Source organism: Symphalangus syndactylus, chromosome 20, assembly GCF_028878055.3.
Source record: "Symphalangus syndactylus isolate Jambi chromosome 20, NHGRI_mSymSyn1-v2.1_pri, whole genome shotgun sequence".
In the NCBI taxonomy this organism is placed as follows: domain Eukaryota; kingdom Metazoa; phylum Chordata; class Mammalia; order Primates; family Hylobatidae; genus Symphalangus; species Symphalangus syndactylus.
In genome coordinates this window covers 65,011,065-65,027,500 of record NC_072442.2, presented here as the reverse complement: position 1 = coordinate 65,027,500, position 16,436 = coordinate 65,011,065, and the positions used below count along the sequence as shown (strand labels likewise).

Here is a 16,436-nt window from a genome sequence, read left to right as displayed (position 1 = left end):
AAGCGTGAAGGACAACTGGGGGACCCCGCCCAATCTCCTGGCCTCTCCGGGCCTCAGTTTTCCCATCTGCACGTGGGGCAGCTCCAAGCCCCTCCAGCTCTGACCGCCCCATTTTCCCCCTCCAAGGGGCCCACGTACCTCCTCCTCCCGGGGGCGGTAGTACGAGACGAGGGTCAGGGTGATGTTGTAGAAGAAATAAAAGCAGAAGGACAGAAAGAACATGTACTTGGCAAACTTCTTCCACTTCATATGCAGCAGCGTGTGCAGCGGCTCCAGGGTCAGCATCTCATGCCGGTTCTAGAGGTAGAATGCCACCAGTCACCATGGAGATGAGGGAGAGAGGGAGGGACCATTTTCGAAAGGCCTGTGGGAGCTCTGAGTCAGTGCTGCAGAAGGGGCCCATCATTATGCCCGATGGACTGGTTTGGCTGGAAATGCTGGGAGGGTGACTTCCAGCTCCTGAGGCTCCTCCCCAGGGTACTAGGACAGCAGTCAGAGGCCGCGGGAGGCCGGGCTTGCAGCAGGAGGACCTGATGCACAGCACAAAGTGGAGGATAGAAGCGGGCAGGAGGTGGTGGCAGGGGTTCCAGCCCCAGTTTGCTCCTCCTTCGCTGTGTGACTTTAGGACAGCCCCTGACCCTCTCTGGGCCTCAGACTCCTCACCTATAAAACTGCTAACAAGCCCTGCCCTACCGACCAGGCTCCTGTGAGGGTCTGGGAAGACCCAAGGCATGGAGACGCTGGGAAGCACAACTCTCAGTAAAGTATGAAGGAGGAAGACCCAGCCTGCTGCCTCACTGCCCCCAAGAGCTGAACACCTCTCATAGCTGCTCCTCTCTTCACCTCCAGTTGCACCGAACTCTCCCCTCTAGCCGCCTCCAGGAAGGCCCCCCGATTGCTCCTCAGTGCACTCTCTGACCCTCATTTGGGACCAGGTTTTGGGGAAGAAAGAATTCTAAGCCTGGCCATATACACCAACGGGGGGTGAGAGAGAAACAATATGGAAAGGATCAACCCCAATCACCCCAACACCCACACCCGAACAGCCCTGGATACTGGGTCCAGAAGAACCCCCGCCCACCGTGGCCCCCACCACCACCACTCGGGTCTACAGTCCAAGGTTAATCAGGAAGAGTTGGGCCCAGCATCTGCCCCAGGCCTCGCCCTTTCTGTGCCTGACTCTGCCCACTGAGGCAACAGAGTGGGGTATGCAGACGCCGGGGGATGGAGCTGGCAGCACTGGGTCTTCTCAGCGTCCTCTGAGCCCCTGGCCTGAGGTCCAGCCCTCTGTTCCCTGCCCTTCCCCGCCTGCGCAGGAGACCCACGTCAATGTTGGTGTTGTAGACAGTGATTTCCAGCACTGAGTTGTCCGTGGTGGTGTCCACGTTGGTGAGGTCGTAGAGGGAGGACGACACGGGTCCGTACGCCCAGTCGGTGAACTTCCTGGACAGGCTCCGGAGCCGCTTCTCCTTGATCTCACGACTGAGGATGTACTTCAGGATCTGGGACAGGACGAGGAACAGCTGTCAGCTGCACAACAGGGGCTTGAGGCCAACAGGGCTGGACCAGCCAGAGGCTGGCTGGGCCCAGGGGATGCACCCGCCCAGGATGGGTGGAAACCTGCCTCGGCGCCTGGCGCCATGGCCCCTGGGCCCTGTCTTTATCTGTGGAATGTGCACAAAGCTTGCTGTTCTGCCCATCTCACTGGGGGTTGTGAATACCAGGGACAAAAGGGGTGAAGGTTCTTCGCAGGCTGCAGCAAGCTGCACGATCAGCTTGAAATGCCTCACGCCAGCTGGGGCCCCGGTTCAGTGAAAATTCCAGGCACTGATGATTTTTTAGAAACAGTTTCCATTTGCTCTGGACTTGAGAAGAAGCCAGAAGTGTTCTCAGCGTCCCCAGCCCACCCTAAGCCAAGACCCTTCCAGCTGTGGCTCACCACTCTGGCCAGAGAGGTGGTGACGAGAGACACACCACACCCTACAGGGAGGCCCGTGGGACTTCAGTAGGTCAGTGATCCTCAAAATCTGCTGCATGTTAGGGTCACTGGGAAACTTAGAAATTCCCACAGCATGGCCAGGTGCGGTCGCTCACGCCTATAATCCCAGCACTTTGGGAGGCCAAGGCAGGTGGATCATTTGAGGTAAGGAATTCCAGACCAGCCTGGCCAACATGGTGGAACCCTGTCTCTACCAAAAATACCAAAATTAGCTGGGTGTGGTGGTGCGTGCCTGTAACCCCAGCTACTCAGGAGGCTGAGACAGGAGAGTCGCTTGAACCTGGGAGGCGGAGGTTGCCGTGAGCCATGACTGCACTGCTGCACTCCAGCCTGGGCGATGAAGTGAGACTCTAGTCTCAAAAAACAAAAAAACGAAAAAACAAAAAAAAATTCCCACAGCATCAACTAATGAAATCGAAATCTCCAGGGCGGGACCCAGGAGTCTGTATTTGTGAAGCTTCCTGGCTGGCTCCAAAGTGCAGGCTGGACACAGAGCCACTGTCTCTGGCTTCCTACTTCCAAAAAGCTGAGCCCTGGGTTATCCCAGGATGACACAAGGGCTTCCTAGGGCACCAACTCAAGACCCAAGAGGAAGGGACTGTTGGGAAGGACAGTGTCAGAGACCTGGCCTCACAGGACCCCCTGGGTTCCCATCCCATCTGTCATGATAGCCCAGGCAGAGAGCTTCTAGGGATAAGGCCAGGTCTCCCCATCCCGCACCCCAGCCTATAAAAGCCCCAGGATGGTGGCCAACCTGGGCAGCATCCAGAAAAGTTTTCTGGAGGACACGGAACAGAGGAGGGAAGCAGGGGACAGGTGCCTCCCCCAGGCCGGCCACAGTGGGCACACTGTCCCCTAGAAAACAAGGGGGTCCTGGGACCATGCTCCGTGCAGGAAGCCTCCTCCCTGGGCTGGGGTGGCAGGGACAGCACCCGCCACAGTGGCACACAGGGAAGATGGCCTTGGAGAAGACTCCTTCTGCAACCACAAGCTGACTCTTCAAAGCCCCAGCAAGCTGTGACCATGAGGGTAGGCAGGAGCTGCGGGGAGGCAGACGCACAATTCCTCCTCTGTTGAGGCCGTTCTCCATCTCCTCCTCCCCGACAGGAGAATCAAAAGGCCCCTTGTGGGTCCTAGCCCTGACCACTTGGGACAGGACCAAGGCCCTCGGGGCAGCTGACCAGGGAGGCGGGTACCCTGAGGCTGGCACAGCTGCGATTACTCAACAGCCACCACCCCGCAGTGTCCTCTGATGGCAACCCAGGAGCCACAGCCTCCTCGCAGAGCGCAGAGACAGTGAGGCTGAGGAACACGCTTGGACCCCGGAATCAGTCCCCTGAGAAGAACATCTCAGACCAAGCCATGACGCCGGCCCCTGAAAGAGATCTGAGCCCAGCCCTGCTCAAGTCTTCACCAAGGCTCCCAGCTAAGCCTCCATTTCTCAGCCACATCACACAAGGCAAGAGGGGCCCAAAGCAGCCACACTCTCTGCTGGGGACAGAGTTCCAACCGGACAAACAGGCTGGGGTCTCTCCATAATTGGGAAATGGCAGCACATTAGCTCTGGGCCCGGAGCAGCCATTCTGGAACTCCCGTCCTCGTGAGAGGCAGAAGGCCCCAAGGGCCACCCACTGCCAGGGCTACTGTGTCACCTCAGCCTCAGGCTCCCCCAGCCTGGCCCTTCCAGGACAAGAGATGGAAACGCGGCGTATTGGGGACTGAAGTCTAGAGAGTGGGCTGCATCGCACCAGCTCCACGTGGCCCCTCAGAACAAACCCACCTCGGGCCGCCACGCCACTGCAGTTCTGGACCCAAGGCTGGGACCTTCTCAAGGCTGAGGCTGTGGTCTGTGAATCCCCGGTAGGGCCCCCGGGGCTGAGAGAGTGGCAGCTGTGCCCCCCGACCTCCCGACCTCCCACCTCCCCGCGCCCCATGGCCCCACCTCGGCCTTGCCCATCTTGGCTGCCAGCTGCAGCGGTGTGAGGCCATCGTTGTTGCGAGTGGTCTCCAGCTCCCAGTTGCCACTCCGCAGGAGGATCATGTCGTACATGCGCTTCACGAAGTCGTTCTGCGTCTTGAAGTCCTCGGCCACAGTCACCAGGGCGTGAAGGATGTTGTTGCCTCGTGAGTCCTGCGAGGTGATGTCCGTCTGCTCGTGCTCCATCAGCAGCTGCACAATCTCGGGCTGGTTGGTGCATGCTGCCAGGGCCAGGGGCGTCTCACCTGGGGGATGGGCGCACCGAAGCTTGGTTCCCTCATGGGCCGGAAGCAGCGTCCCCCAAGCCCCAGGACTGGGGCCCGTATCCTATCTCAGCAGGATGGGCAACACAGGTTCCCTGGCCCTCTCCCCATCTCCCGCTTCTATGGGGAAGAGTGAAGCTAGATCGCTGCGGTAGCCTCCTAACTGGCCTCCCTGCCTCCACCCTGGCCTTTTAATACTCTGCTCAGCACAGCAGCCAGACCAACCTGTTAGAGCTTCCCCCAGAATGAAAACTCAGGTTCCAACGACAGCCCACAAAGCCCTGCATACTCTGACCTCCTCTCTCCCTCCTGCCACAACGGCCTTTTTCCATCTCCTCCAACACGCGACCCGGGGGCCTTCGCTCGGTTGTCCCCTCTGCCTGTAGATAGCCGAGTCACTTGCTCCCTCACCTCCTTCAAGTCCTTGCTCAAACGTCACATTTCAGTGAGCCACCCGAACCACTCTATTTAAAATTAAAATCCACCCTCCTCTTGCCCCAGATTCCTTGTCCTCTGCTTTACTCTTTTTTTTTTTTTTTTTTTTTGAGATGGAGTCTTGCTCTGTCGCCAGACTGGAGTGCAGTGGCGCGATCTTGGCTCACTGCAACCTCTGCCTCCTGGGTTCAAGCAATTCTCCTGCCTCAGCCTCCCGAGTAGCTGGGACTACAGGTGCACACCACCATGTCTGACTAATTTTTGTATTTTTAGTAGTGATGGGGTTTCACCATGTTGGCCAGGATGGTCTTGAACTCCTGACCTCGTGATCCACCTGCCTCAGCCTCCCAAAGTGCTGGGATTACAGATGTGAGTCACTGCACTCGGTCTACTTTGTATTTTTTAAGAGCACTTATCATTTTGTATCATAGTGTATAAAACGCTTATTTATAATGCTTTTTACCGATGGTCTCTCCCTGTCTAGAACGTAAGTTCCATGAGGGCAAGGATATCTGTTTTGTTCACTGATATATTTCAAGTACCTAGAACAGTACCTGATGTAAACAGTAAGTGCTCAATAAATGCTTGTTAAGAAAAAATAAGGCAAGTGACTCACATGAAGTCACACAGCAAGCCTGGGACACGACCAGCCCTGGACACCAGGTCTTCCGCTGCCTCCCCTCTCCTCACCCCACCCAACAAATGCTTCCCAACACCAGCTCCAACCAGGTCCTATGCAGGGTAATACAGACACACTATGAACTGGACAAGACCCCGTTTTCCAGGACACCCACACCTGGACACCCAGGGCTGCCCAGAGCTGCCCAGAGCACAGACTAGCTGGTGATTTAAAAACCACGCAGAAGATAGTCCCAGCTACTCACGAGGCTGAGGCATTAGAATCGCTTGAACCCAGGAGGCAGAGGCTGCAGTGAGCCGAGATGGTGCCACTGCACTCCAGCAGCCTGGGCAACAGAGTGAGAGTCCAAAAAAAAAAAAAAAACCACCCAGAAGAGAAAACAGATGGGTGATCATCAGTCAGGCAAGCCTGGGTGGCAGGAGGGGTCTCCTCTGCAACAGAGTTGCACAGAGAAATTTTTGGGTGTGACGGAGCCATTTGTTCCCTGTCCTGATTGCAGTGGTGGTTAACCAACTCGACGCATTGTGAAAATGAACAGAACTGTCCTCTAAAACGGGTGACTTTCACTATATCTAAATTATGCATTTCATTTTTTTTTTTTCCTAGAGCATCCTAACCCCAACTGCTTCTGGACTCTGTGACTTCTCAGGCAGGGGAGTTCTGCCCTCTCACTCTTGACTCCCTGTCTGCAGTGCTGAGATGCACTGGGCCCCGGCACAGAGGTCAGAGCTGGAGGCCAGGACACCTAAGTCAACGCCCTGCTACCATGGGGAAAGTCCTTTCCCTTCGCAGAGCCATCTCCTCACCTGTAAAATGGAGCTGCCTCCTTGGCCTCCCTCCCAGGTCTCTGTTCCCTCAGAGGGCTGCCCAGGACAACGCTTCTAAGACCACCAGGTGACACCACCGGAACATGGACTCCTCCCCCAACACCTCTTCCCAGCCCCTCCTTCTCTGGTCCACCCTGGTGTCCTGCTCAGATGGACATGCCCAGCCTCCTCCCCTCCTGCCCCTCTGGGGCACCAGAGCCTCTTAAGGCAGGGACAGTGCGGGTGGAGCTCAAAGTGAGTGGCCCCTCCCTTCCTCCCTCCTTCCTTCCTTTCTCTCCCTCCTCCCTCCTTCCTCCTCCCTTTCTCCCTCTCCCTTCCTCTCTCCCTCCTCCTTCTCTCTTCCTCCCTCTCCCTCCTCCCTTTCCCTTCTGTCTCCTCCCTCCCTGCCTCCTCCCTTCTTCCTCCCTCCCCCTCCTCCCTCCTCCCTTCCTCCCTTCCTCTTTCCCTCTTCCTTCCTCCTCCTCCCTCCCTCTCATTCCTCCCTCTCCCTCCCTCCTCCTCCCTTCCTCCCTCCTTCCTGCTTCCCTCTTCCTTTCTCCCTCCTCCCTTCCTCTCCCTCCTCCCTTCCTTCCTCCTTCATCCTTCCCTCTTCCTTCCTCCCTCCTCCCTCTCTCTCCTCCCTCCTTCCTGCTTCCCTCTTCCTTCCTCCCTCTCCCTCCTCCCTTCCTCCCTGTCCCTCCTCACTTCCTTCCTCCTTCCTCCTTCCCTCTTCCTCCCTCCTCCCTTCTTCCCTCCTTCCCCCTCCCTCCCTTCCTCTCCCTCCTCCCTCCTCCCTCCTCCCAGACTCCGCACCGGGCGGGGGGCGGCACCCACCGAAGTAGAAGCCTTCGTGTTGGTACTTGGGGTTGAAGAAGGCCCCCTTGGCGTGGGCGTTGACGTCGGCGCCGGAGGCGATGAGCACGGCCGCGATGTCCCCCTGCCGCCGCTCGATGGCGATGTTCAGCGCCGTCTGCCCTGCGGACCGGCCGGGGACGCGACGGAGCCTCAGCGCCGGCAACCGGGGCCTCTTGCCCACCCTCTCTGGCCTCCATACCCTCCCCGAACCCACGGGGAAATCAGAGCCCTGGTCTGTGTCGCCAGCTACCGGGAATCCCAGCTTTATTCTTTGCTTTCTTCATGCCTGCGCGGACCCAAGGAATGTTTGCGGAGCGCCTGCTCCGGGCTCCGGCCCCAGGCGCTGGGGGTCAGTGGTGCACGAGATGCAATTTCGATTATTTTCCACAAGAAGCCCACAGTGTCACTGAGAACTAGGTGCCACGATTCAGAGGGCTGCAGGAGCTGCGGTACCCAGAGCAAGGGCCCTTCACAGCCAGAGAGCATCAGGGGGCTTCCCGGAGCTCTCTAACCTGGGACCTCAAAGTTTAGCGAGGCGGGGTGGGGCCAGCTTATCAGCCAGGGCAGAGCTTGTGCTAAGGGCCAGAGTCACAGAAGGCCTTGAATTAGGAAACTGGCATGACGAGAATGTAGGGCTTGGTGCATGGGTGTTTTCAGACCTCTCTGGTTGCAAAAGTGGAGGATGCGTTAGAAGCAGTCCAGAGCAGTGAAAGAAATGATGAGGCCTGTAATCCTAGCACATTGGGAGGCCAAAGCAGGTGGATCACCTGAGTTCAGGAGTTCGAAACCAGCCTGACCAACATGGTGAAACCCCGTCTCTACTAAATATACAAAATTAGCTGGGCGTGGTGGCGAGCACCTGTAACCCCAGCTACTCTGGAGGCTGGGACAGGAGAATCACTTGAACCCAGAAGGCAGAGGTTGCAGTGAGCTGAGATCAGGCCATTGCACTCCAGGCAGGGCAAGAAGAGTGAAACTCCATCTCAAAAAACAAACAAACAAAAAAGACAAATGACGAGGCCTGGACTAAGGGGAGGTGGAAGGCACATGAAGGGTGGAGAAAGGAGGAAGCCCAAAGACCCTCCGGAGAAAGAGCCTTCGGGATGACCGGCTGGGGAGAAGGGTGTCTCAGGTAAGATCTAGGTATCCAGCCCTGGCGGGTGGGTGAATGATATGCTGGTGACACAGCAAGAGGAAAGAAGGGCAGAGGGAGAGACACTAAGCCTGCTGGAGACCAGAGAACTTCCAGATGGAAGGGACCAGAACGCTGCAGTGGGGGAAGGGTCTCAAAATGCACCAACAGAAACAGCATTTTGCAAAGAGCTGCCACCGTGCCATAAACAAAAATAGTCTTGGTGGATTAAAGAACTAAGCTTTAAAACAAATTAGAAAGTTTGTTTATAGCTAACCTTTTGGTAGGGAAGACCTTCTTAAGCAAGATCCAAAAGGCAGAAACCATAAAGAAAAGGCTGACATATTTGCCTACATAAAGGTTTTTGGTTTGGGGGGCTTTTGGTTTTTTGTTTGTTTGTTTGTTTGTATGTTTGACATAGGATCTTGCTGAGTCACCCAGGCTGGAGTACAGTGGCGTGAGCATAGCTCACTGCAACCTTGAACTCCTGGGCTCAAGTAATCCTCCTGCCGCAGCCCCCAAAAAGCTAGACTTTCATATTTGGCATAAGAAATGCTCTAAGACATACAGTTAATCAAAAAAAGCAACTTGTAGAATACAGACATGATGGTACTATTTTATGTTAAATAAGTAAATCAATAAAACTATTTCTGCGTACATATATACACACACATGTGTGGACTACAGGCCTGCACCACCACTCCTGGCTTATTTTTAAAATTTTCTGTAGAGACAGGATCTTGCTGTGTTGCCCAGGCTGGTCTTGAATTCCTGGACTCAAGCAATCTCCCTACCTCGGAGATTTCTGTATTTCCGAATGAAAGACAAGTGATAGGCTGTGGAAAATATCTGAGATATATAAAAAGGCAATGCGTTTAAGGGCCGGGCGCGGTGGCTCACGCCTGTAATCCCAGCACTTTGGGAAGCCGAGGTGGGTGGATCACTTGAGGTCAGGAGTTCGAGACCAGCCTGGCCCACATGGAGAAACCCCATCTCTACTGAAAATACAAAAAGAAAAATTGGCCAAGTGTGGTGGCGGGCGCCTGTAGGCCCAGCTACTCAGGAGGTTGAAGCAGGAGAATCACTTGAACTCAGGAGGCAGACATTGCACCACTGCACTCCAGCCTGGGCTAGAGAGCAAGACTCTGTCTTTAAAAAAAAAAAGGCATGCCGGGCGCGGTGGCTCACACCTGTAATCCCAGCACTTTGGGAGACCGAGGCAGGCAGATCACGAGGTCAGGAGATCGAGACCATCCTGGCTAACCTGGTGAAACCCCATCTCTACTAAAAATACAAAAAATTAGCTGGGCATGATGGTGAGCGCCTGTAGTCCCAGCTACTTGGGAGGCTGAGGCAGGAGAATGGCATGAACCCAGGAGGTGGAGTTTCCAGTGAGCCGAGATCGTGCCACTGCACTCCAGCCTGGGCAACAGAGCAAGACCCCATCTCAAAAAAAAAAAAAAAGGCATTGTGTTTTTAAAAGTCTATAATATATTAAAAGCGCCTATGAATCAATAGAAAGACAAATAACCTAAAAGAAAACTGAGAAAAGATTATAAACAAGCACCTCATAGAGGAGAAAACACACGCAGTGAATAAACAAAGTGAAAAATGTTTGGAATCCCTGGTGGTCGGGAAAATGAAAATTAGAACCTAAAGAGTTAACCCTTTTCACCCACCAGACTGCAAAAGAACAACAACAACAAAAGGATAGTTTGCAGTGTTAGCGATGAGTAGGAGAATGAGTATTTCTGTACACTGTTGTGGAGAGAGAGTAAATTAGTACTTTTAGAGACAAATTTGGCAATAACTATTAAAACTTTATTTTATTTATTTAAAAAAAAAATTTTTTTTTTGAGATGGAGTCTCCCTCTGTTGCCCAGGATGGAGTGCAGTGGCGTGATCTTGGCTCACGGCAACCTCCACCTCCTAGGTTCAAGTGATCCTCCTGCCCCAGCCTCCCGAGTAGCTGGGATTACAAGCGTGCCCCACCACGCCCTACTAGTTTTTGTCTTTTTAGTAGAGACGGGTTTTCACCTTGTTGGCTAGGCTGGTCTGGAACTCCTGACCTCAAGTGATCCACCCGCCTCGGCCTCCCAAAGTGCTGGGATTACAGGCGTGAGCCACCACGCCTGGCCACTATTATAACTTTAAATGTGCATGCGCTTGAACCCAAATATTCCAATTCAAAATATTTTCTGAAACATATGTGCACCTGTGCACAGGGTCATAGACAAGATCGTGCACTGTGACATTGTCACAACACAACTGGAAACACCTGACTGTCAGTGGGGGAGTGGTGAAATTAGCCAGGGTGCAGCCGCAATTGCAGACTAATCTGGTGAAAAGAAGCGAGACTTTCATATTTTGGCATAAGAAGTGCTCCCAGACATATAGTTAATAGTTAATCAAAAAAACCAACTTGTAGAATACAGACAGTATGATACTATTTTATGTTAAATAAATAAAACTTTTTCTGTGTGCACATATGCACACACATATGTCAAAGGCCTAGAAAACTCCTCAGAGTATATAGGTAAAGGACTTTAAAAAAAAAAAACTTACGTAAAATGCTGGGCTGCTTTACCATGAAACTCTATTCATGTGATGTGGATGTTGTTAGGCTGGGTGCAGTGGCTCAGGCCTATAATCCCATCACTGAGAGGCAGAGGCGGGAGGATTGCTTGAGCCCAGGAGTTACAGACCAGCCTGGGCAACATGGTGAAACCCTATCTCTGCAACAAATAGAAAAATTAGCTGGGCGTGGTGGAACGCATCTATAGTCCCAGCTACTCCGGAGGCTGAGGTGGGAAAATTACCTGAGCCCAGGGAGGTCGAGGCTGCAGTGAGCCGTGATCGCGCCACTGCACTCCAGCCTGCCCAACAGAGTGAGACCCTGTCTCAAAAATAATAATAAAATAAAGTAAAATAATAAAAATAAACTGTTATATTGAATCTGATGATGGATGTGTAGAGGTTTGTTATTCTAATAACTTTATGTTTAAATTTTTTATAATAAAAATGTCTTAATTGAAGAATTGCTTAAAAAAGTAAAACTCTGAAGGCCTCTGATAAAATGCTTTAAAATGATATTAATAAAGTTGTGATTGGTTCCTCTTAGCAGCATAGGGAGGAAATATTCACCCTTGCCCAGTGGGGAAACTGGGGCTCAGAGAGGCAAGGGAGTTGCCTGTAGTCCCAGCTACTTGGGAGGCTGAGGCAGGAGAATCACCTGAACCCAGGAGGCAGAGGTTGCAGTGAGCCGAGATCGTGCCACTGCACTCCAGCCTGGGTGACAGAGCGGAACTCCATCCCAAAAAATAAATAAATAAATAAATAAATAAATAAATAAATAAATAAATAAATAAAGTCATTGCTCTAAATAAGGTAATTTTAGATTCTAAAAAATGCTATGAAAATAAATGAAGATAGTGTGACAGAAAGTGACTGGGGAAGAGCAGCTTTAGGGTGGACAATCAGAGTGGTCACCTTGGGTCCTGCCGAGTGTGGAAGAATGCTACCCTGTTGGTCCTCGGGCCCCTCTGCTCCGGGCGGAGGAAATGCTGAGAGGAAGGAAGGCACCAGCTGATGGGTCAGAACGGCGGTGAGGCTGGTTTTCAGGAAGACAAGAATAAATAGCTCCTCCCACCATTCAGAGAGAAAGGAGGTGCCCACAGCCCCCAAGACCTCCTCGCCCCAGCAAGAGGCAGATTCATGAAAGGAGAGAGAAATGGGAGGCTAAGAACAGGGAGAGGTAAGGATCTGTGACCAGGACGGCAAAGCCTTCATAGAAACACTAACAACCTTCCTTCATTCACTCATGCAAAAAATATGTACTAAGCATCTCTTATGTGAGACCCTAAGGGTACTGGGAAATGAACTGTAAGCAACAGACTTCGTCCCTGCCCTTAAGGGAAACATGTTGCTAGCAAAGGTAGTTCGTAAGTCCCACAATACTGACAAGAAGAAAGGAGGATACAAAGGGGACTGAAAAGGGAGAATTAGGACAAGCAAGCTTGAGGCACTGGCCTGAACCTCCCTGTCTGCAGGGCTACTGTCAAATCCTTAGAGACAGGCTGAGAATGTGATATGGTTCATCCGGTTTCTCTCTTTGCATTGGCTACCAGGGAGCTCAGTGAGCAGTTTAGCACTCAGTTGCAGCAGTCTTCCCTAGGTTTCCTCTCCTCTGCTCCATACCTTCTAGTTTGTCACAATCCTTGGCTTCTTCTTATATATAACAAAAATGCTTTTGAAAGTCTGCAGAGTTCAAATAATAAATCACAATTACTTTCTCCCATGAGAAGGGTTAAGGGCCAAAGCTAAACTCCCACCTGGAAAAAGCTAAAATGTGGCAGGGCGTGGCGGCTCACGCCTGTAATCCCAGCACTTAGGGAGACCGAGGATCACCTGAGGTCAGGAGTTTGAGACCAGCCTGGCCAACATAGTGAAACCCCGTCTCTAATAAATACAAAAATTAGCTGGGTGTGGTGACGCACGTCGGTAATCCCAGTTACTCAGGAGGCTGAGGCAGGAGAATCGCTGGAACCCAGGAGGTTGCAGTGAGCAGAGACTGAGCCACTGCACTCCAGCCTGGGCAACAGAGCCAAACTCTGTCTCCAAAAATAGAAAAAAAAAAACCAAAAACCCTCAAACGTTTAGTGCCCCCTGGCATATCAGCAAGACGGCATCCATTTATACTTGAGCCAATCATTTTTGCCACAAGCACCTCATAAGACCCTAAAGAGCTGTTGACTGACTCCAAAACTCAAATGAGGACACACCTTACTGATTTTCCCCAGTGGATTTCCTGGCAGGGAGTCACTCTCCCAAATTTGCTCCCCCAGCACCCTCTCTGGCCCACTTACAAAGAAATCCACAAAACTGAGACCCGAATGGGGACAGGTGATGATGATGATGACGGTGATGATGGTGGCCCCTGCCCGGCTCTCGTGCCTCGCTTCCAGCCTTCTTTGCGTTGCTCAACCACGCCAAGCTCAATCCCATCTTAGGTCTTTTGCCCTGATCCTTCTTATCATGTCGGCCTCACACCAAAGGTGACCACTCTGATTGTCCACTCTAAAGTTGCCCTCCCCCAGTCACTTTCTGTCACACTATCTTCATTTACTTTCACAGCATATTTTATCTAAAATTACCTTATTTAGAGCAGTGACTTTATTTATTTATGAGATGGAGTTGGGCTCTGTCGCCCAGGCTGGAGGGCAATGGCGCGATCTCGGCTCACTGCAACCTCCGCCTCCTGGGTTCAGGTGATTCTCCTGCCTCAGCCTCCCAAGTAACTGACATTACAGGCACCTGCCACCACACCCGGCTAATTTTTGTATTTTTAGTAGAGACGGGGTTTCACCATGTTGGTCAGGCTGAACTCCTGGCCTCAGGCGATCCACCCGCCTCAGCCTCCCAAAGTGCTGGGATTCCAGGCATGAGCCACTGCGCCCAGCCTCAGAGCAGTGGCTTTAACCTGTCTTGTTCACCAATGCGTGCCTGTGCCAAAAACAATGCCTGGCATGGAACCAGTGCTCAAAATTATTTGCAGAATGAAGGAAGAAAGAGAGGGTTGCCTGCAGCATCCCTGAGTACCATGCCACATGCTTGGGGCTCCTCGGTGGCAGCAGTGCCTCCACGTGGCCTGGCCGGCAGTGGCCCTGCGGCCCCACACCCCACCCTCAGAGACTCCGTCTGCACAGCCCCTCTGCGGGCAGGATACCTTCATAGGCCTCCTCTGTGTACTCAGCGTTGATGAACCTGCCCAGGATGTCATTCTCTTCGGCAAAGGCAAGCAGGATCCGCACGACCTCCTTGGTGTTGGGGTTGATGTTTAACAAGGCCTTCATCAGGCAGGTCTTCCCCGTGTCGGAGGCCGTCAGCTTGTGCATGAGGAAGTCTGCAGGCAGGGCCATGGATGGAGTTAGAGGAGGGCCCCGGCTGCCCTCGGCCCTCCCAGCCCAGAGGGTGTGGGAGCTGCAGCCGCAGACCTCAAGCCCCTGCTCCAGACCCCGGCTCCCAGGTCTCACACTTGGCCGCTGTCCTCCTCCATCTCCTGTGCTGGCTCCTTGCTTTCTGTGGCCTGTAGGAGCCTTATCTGAGGCCTTTGGCTCTTTGCCCACTGTATGGCTTCCTGCTGTCCACCCCCCTGCTGCCACCCTGGAATCTCTGTCTCCAGCCTGCCCCCTCCTCGTGGCCTGCAAATAAAGCTCATGGCCTCCCCATCAACCTGATACTGCACTGGTCCCCGAGACACCCAGAGCTCCACCAGCCACCAAGCTACCCAAGTTTAAATGGCACCATGCTGGACCCCCCCGTCCCTCGCTCCCCAGGTCCTCAAATCCTGCCAATGCTCCTGGCTGAGAGCTGCTCAGAACCATTCCCCTTCTCAAGCCCTGCTTCAGGGTCCCAGCCCTGCCTGAACAGCGGCCTTCTCCAGCTTCACCCCGCATCTTCCGCACAGTAGTCAGACCCGACTCTCACCTGCCCAAACCCTTCTGTGGCTCTGCATTCCCCTCAGAGTCAAGTTCAAAGTCGCTAGCCAGAATTCAAGGCCCCTCACACTCCAGCCTCACGGATTGGTAAGGGGAGGGGAAGATGGGCACCAGAAGCCAGGCAGGGCCCCCAGCCCTGCACCCTCTGCCAGGCTCAGACACTCACCAGGCACATCCTCGTCCTGGCGCCGCCTGCAAAGCTCCTGCAGCTCCACCAGCAGCTCCACCAGCTCCTCCACGCAGCCCTCAGACACGGCTGCAAAGATGCGCTTCTTCAGCCGCCTCTTTTTCTTCCTCTGCTCTTCCTTGGCCAGGTGTGCACTGAAGCCAGAAAGCGTTTCCAACTCACCACACACGTCCTCTCAAGCTCAATCTCTCCTTTTCCCCGCCAGAGCTGCCTACAGGGCGCTGCACCTGCCGCTAACGTCTCCCATGCCTGTCACAATGCCTGCAAACCCCTGGGCTCTGTGTGGACCCATCAGGCCCCCCTTGTAATCCATATGCAATCACATTTTGTCAAAATACCTATGTTTGGATGCATGAAGTACTGATCAGGAAGGATCTATGCCTATTAATAGACATTACCTTGAAAATATAAGATTTCATATTTTATGAACTTTTTAAAGTTGTTTGAACTTTTTAAATCTATCCCTCCCTGTCCTCCCACTCCAGATAAGCAACCACGGTAATGCGTTGATGTCTCCTTTTGTTTCTTCTTTTTTTTTTTTTCTTTTGAGACAGAGTCTTGCTCTGTCACCCAGGCTGGAGTACAGTGACACAATCTCAGCTCACTGCAACTTCCACCTCCAGGGTGCAAGCAATTTTCCTGCCTCAGCCTCCTCAGTAGCTGGGATTACAGGCATGCGCCACCACGCTCGGCTAAGTTTTGTATTTTTAGTAGAGACAGGGTTTCACCATGTTGGTCAGGCTGGTCTTGAACTCCTGACCTCGTGATCCTCCTGCCTCAGCCTCCCAAAGTGCTGGGATTACAGGTATGAGCCCTGCGCCCAGCTATGTATTTTTAGTTCACATAAATGGTATCGTGCTACAATTCTTGTTCCACTGCATCCTGCTGTTTGAATGTTTCACAACAAATGGGTTTTATAGAATTCAATACTCCACTCCTTCCCTGCAAACGTCCTACATGCCATGGACCCATGACTCCACTTGTCTCAACCCCCAGGAATGGTGGATTCTTTCTCCTTCCTGCAGGGCCCCAGATCCTGTCTCTCTGGCACCCCCAGCCTGGGTGGGCACAGTGGGAGGAGGGGGAGGGGCAGACTTACCTGGGGCTGTTGGGATTGGATGGGGTCTCTGTCACATCATCCTGAGGAGACTGGGGGGAGTCCATGTCATCACAGTTACCAGAGATGCTGGAGGTGTTGGCGGGGGGAACAGAGAGGGTTTTAAACTTTTAAAATGGGCCAGGTGAGGTGGCTCATGCCTGTAATCCCAGCACTTTGGGAGGCTGAGGCAGGTGGATCACTTGAGGTCAGGAGTTTGAGACTAGCCTGGCCAACATGGTGAAACTAAACTGTCTCTACTAAATCGTCTCTACCAAAAATACAACAACCAGCCAGGCGTGGTGGCATGTGCCTGTAATCCCAGCTACTTGGGAGGCTGAGGCAGGAGAATCGCTTAAACCCGGGAGGTGGAGGCTGCAGTGAGCTGAGATTGGGCCACTGCACTCCAGCCTGGGCAACAGAGTGACACTCTGCCTCAAAAAGATAAATAATAATAATAAAGTTTTATAATAGACGGTGGTAGCATGCCACAGCCAGGCCTGGCCCCGTGACCCAGGGCAAGTCACCGGCCACGTGCTGGAGCTGAA

The 16,436-nt window shown here is 53.1% G+C and overlaps 2 protein-coding genes across 3 annotated transcripts in view; both read right to left on the bottom strand.

Moving 5' to 3' along the window:
• The window catches only part of LOC129470483 (transient receptor potential cation channel subfamily V member 1), an 85,155-nt gene that overhangs the window by 20,930 nt on the left and 47,789 nt on the right, over positions 1 to 16,436 (bottom strand). The gene's annotated exons all lie outside the window — the stretch shown is intronic.
• The window catches only part of LOC129470478 (transient receptor potential cation channel subfamily V member 3-like), a 29,322-nt gene that overhangs the window by 4,956 nt on the left and 7,930 nt on the right, over positions 1 to 16,436 (bottom strand). The window contains exons 4-10 of the mRNA XM_063629676.1: positions 15,892 to 15,978; positions 14,772 to 14,926; positions 13,834 to 14,010; positions 6,956 to 7,096; positions 3,942 to 4,222; positions 1,326 to 1,502; positions 139 to 297 (exon numbers count right to left, since the gene is read on the bottom strand). Of these exons, the coding sequence (XP_063485746.1) occupies positions 139 to 297; positions 1,326 to 1,502; positions 3,942 to 4,222; positions 6,956 to 7,096; positions 13,834 to 14,010; positions 14,772 to 14,926; positions 15,892 to 15,978 (1,177 nt within the window). The remainder of the gene's footprint in view (positions 1 to 138; positions 298 to 1,325; positions 1,503 to 3,941; positions 4,223 to 6,955; positions 7,097 to 13,833; positions 14,011 to 14,771; positions 14,927 to 15,891; positions 15,979 to 16,436) is intronic.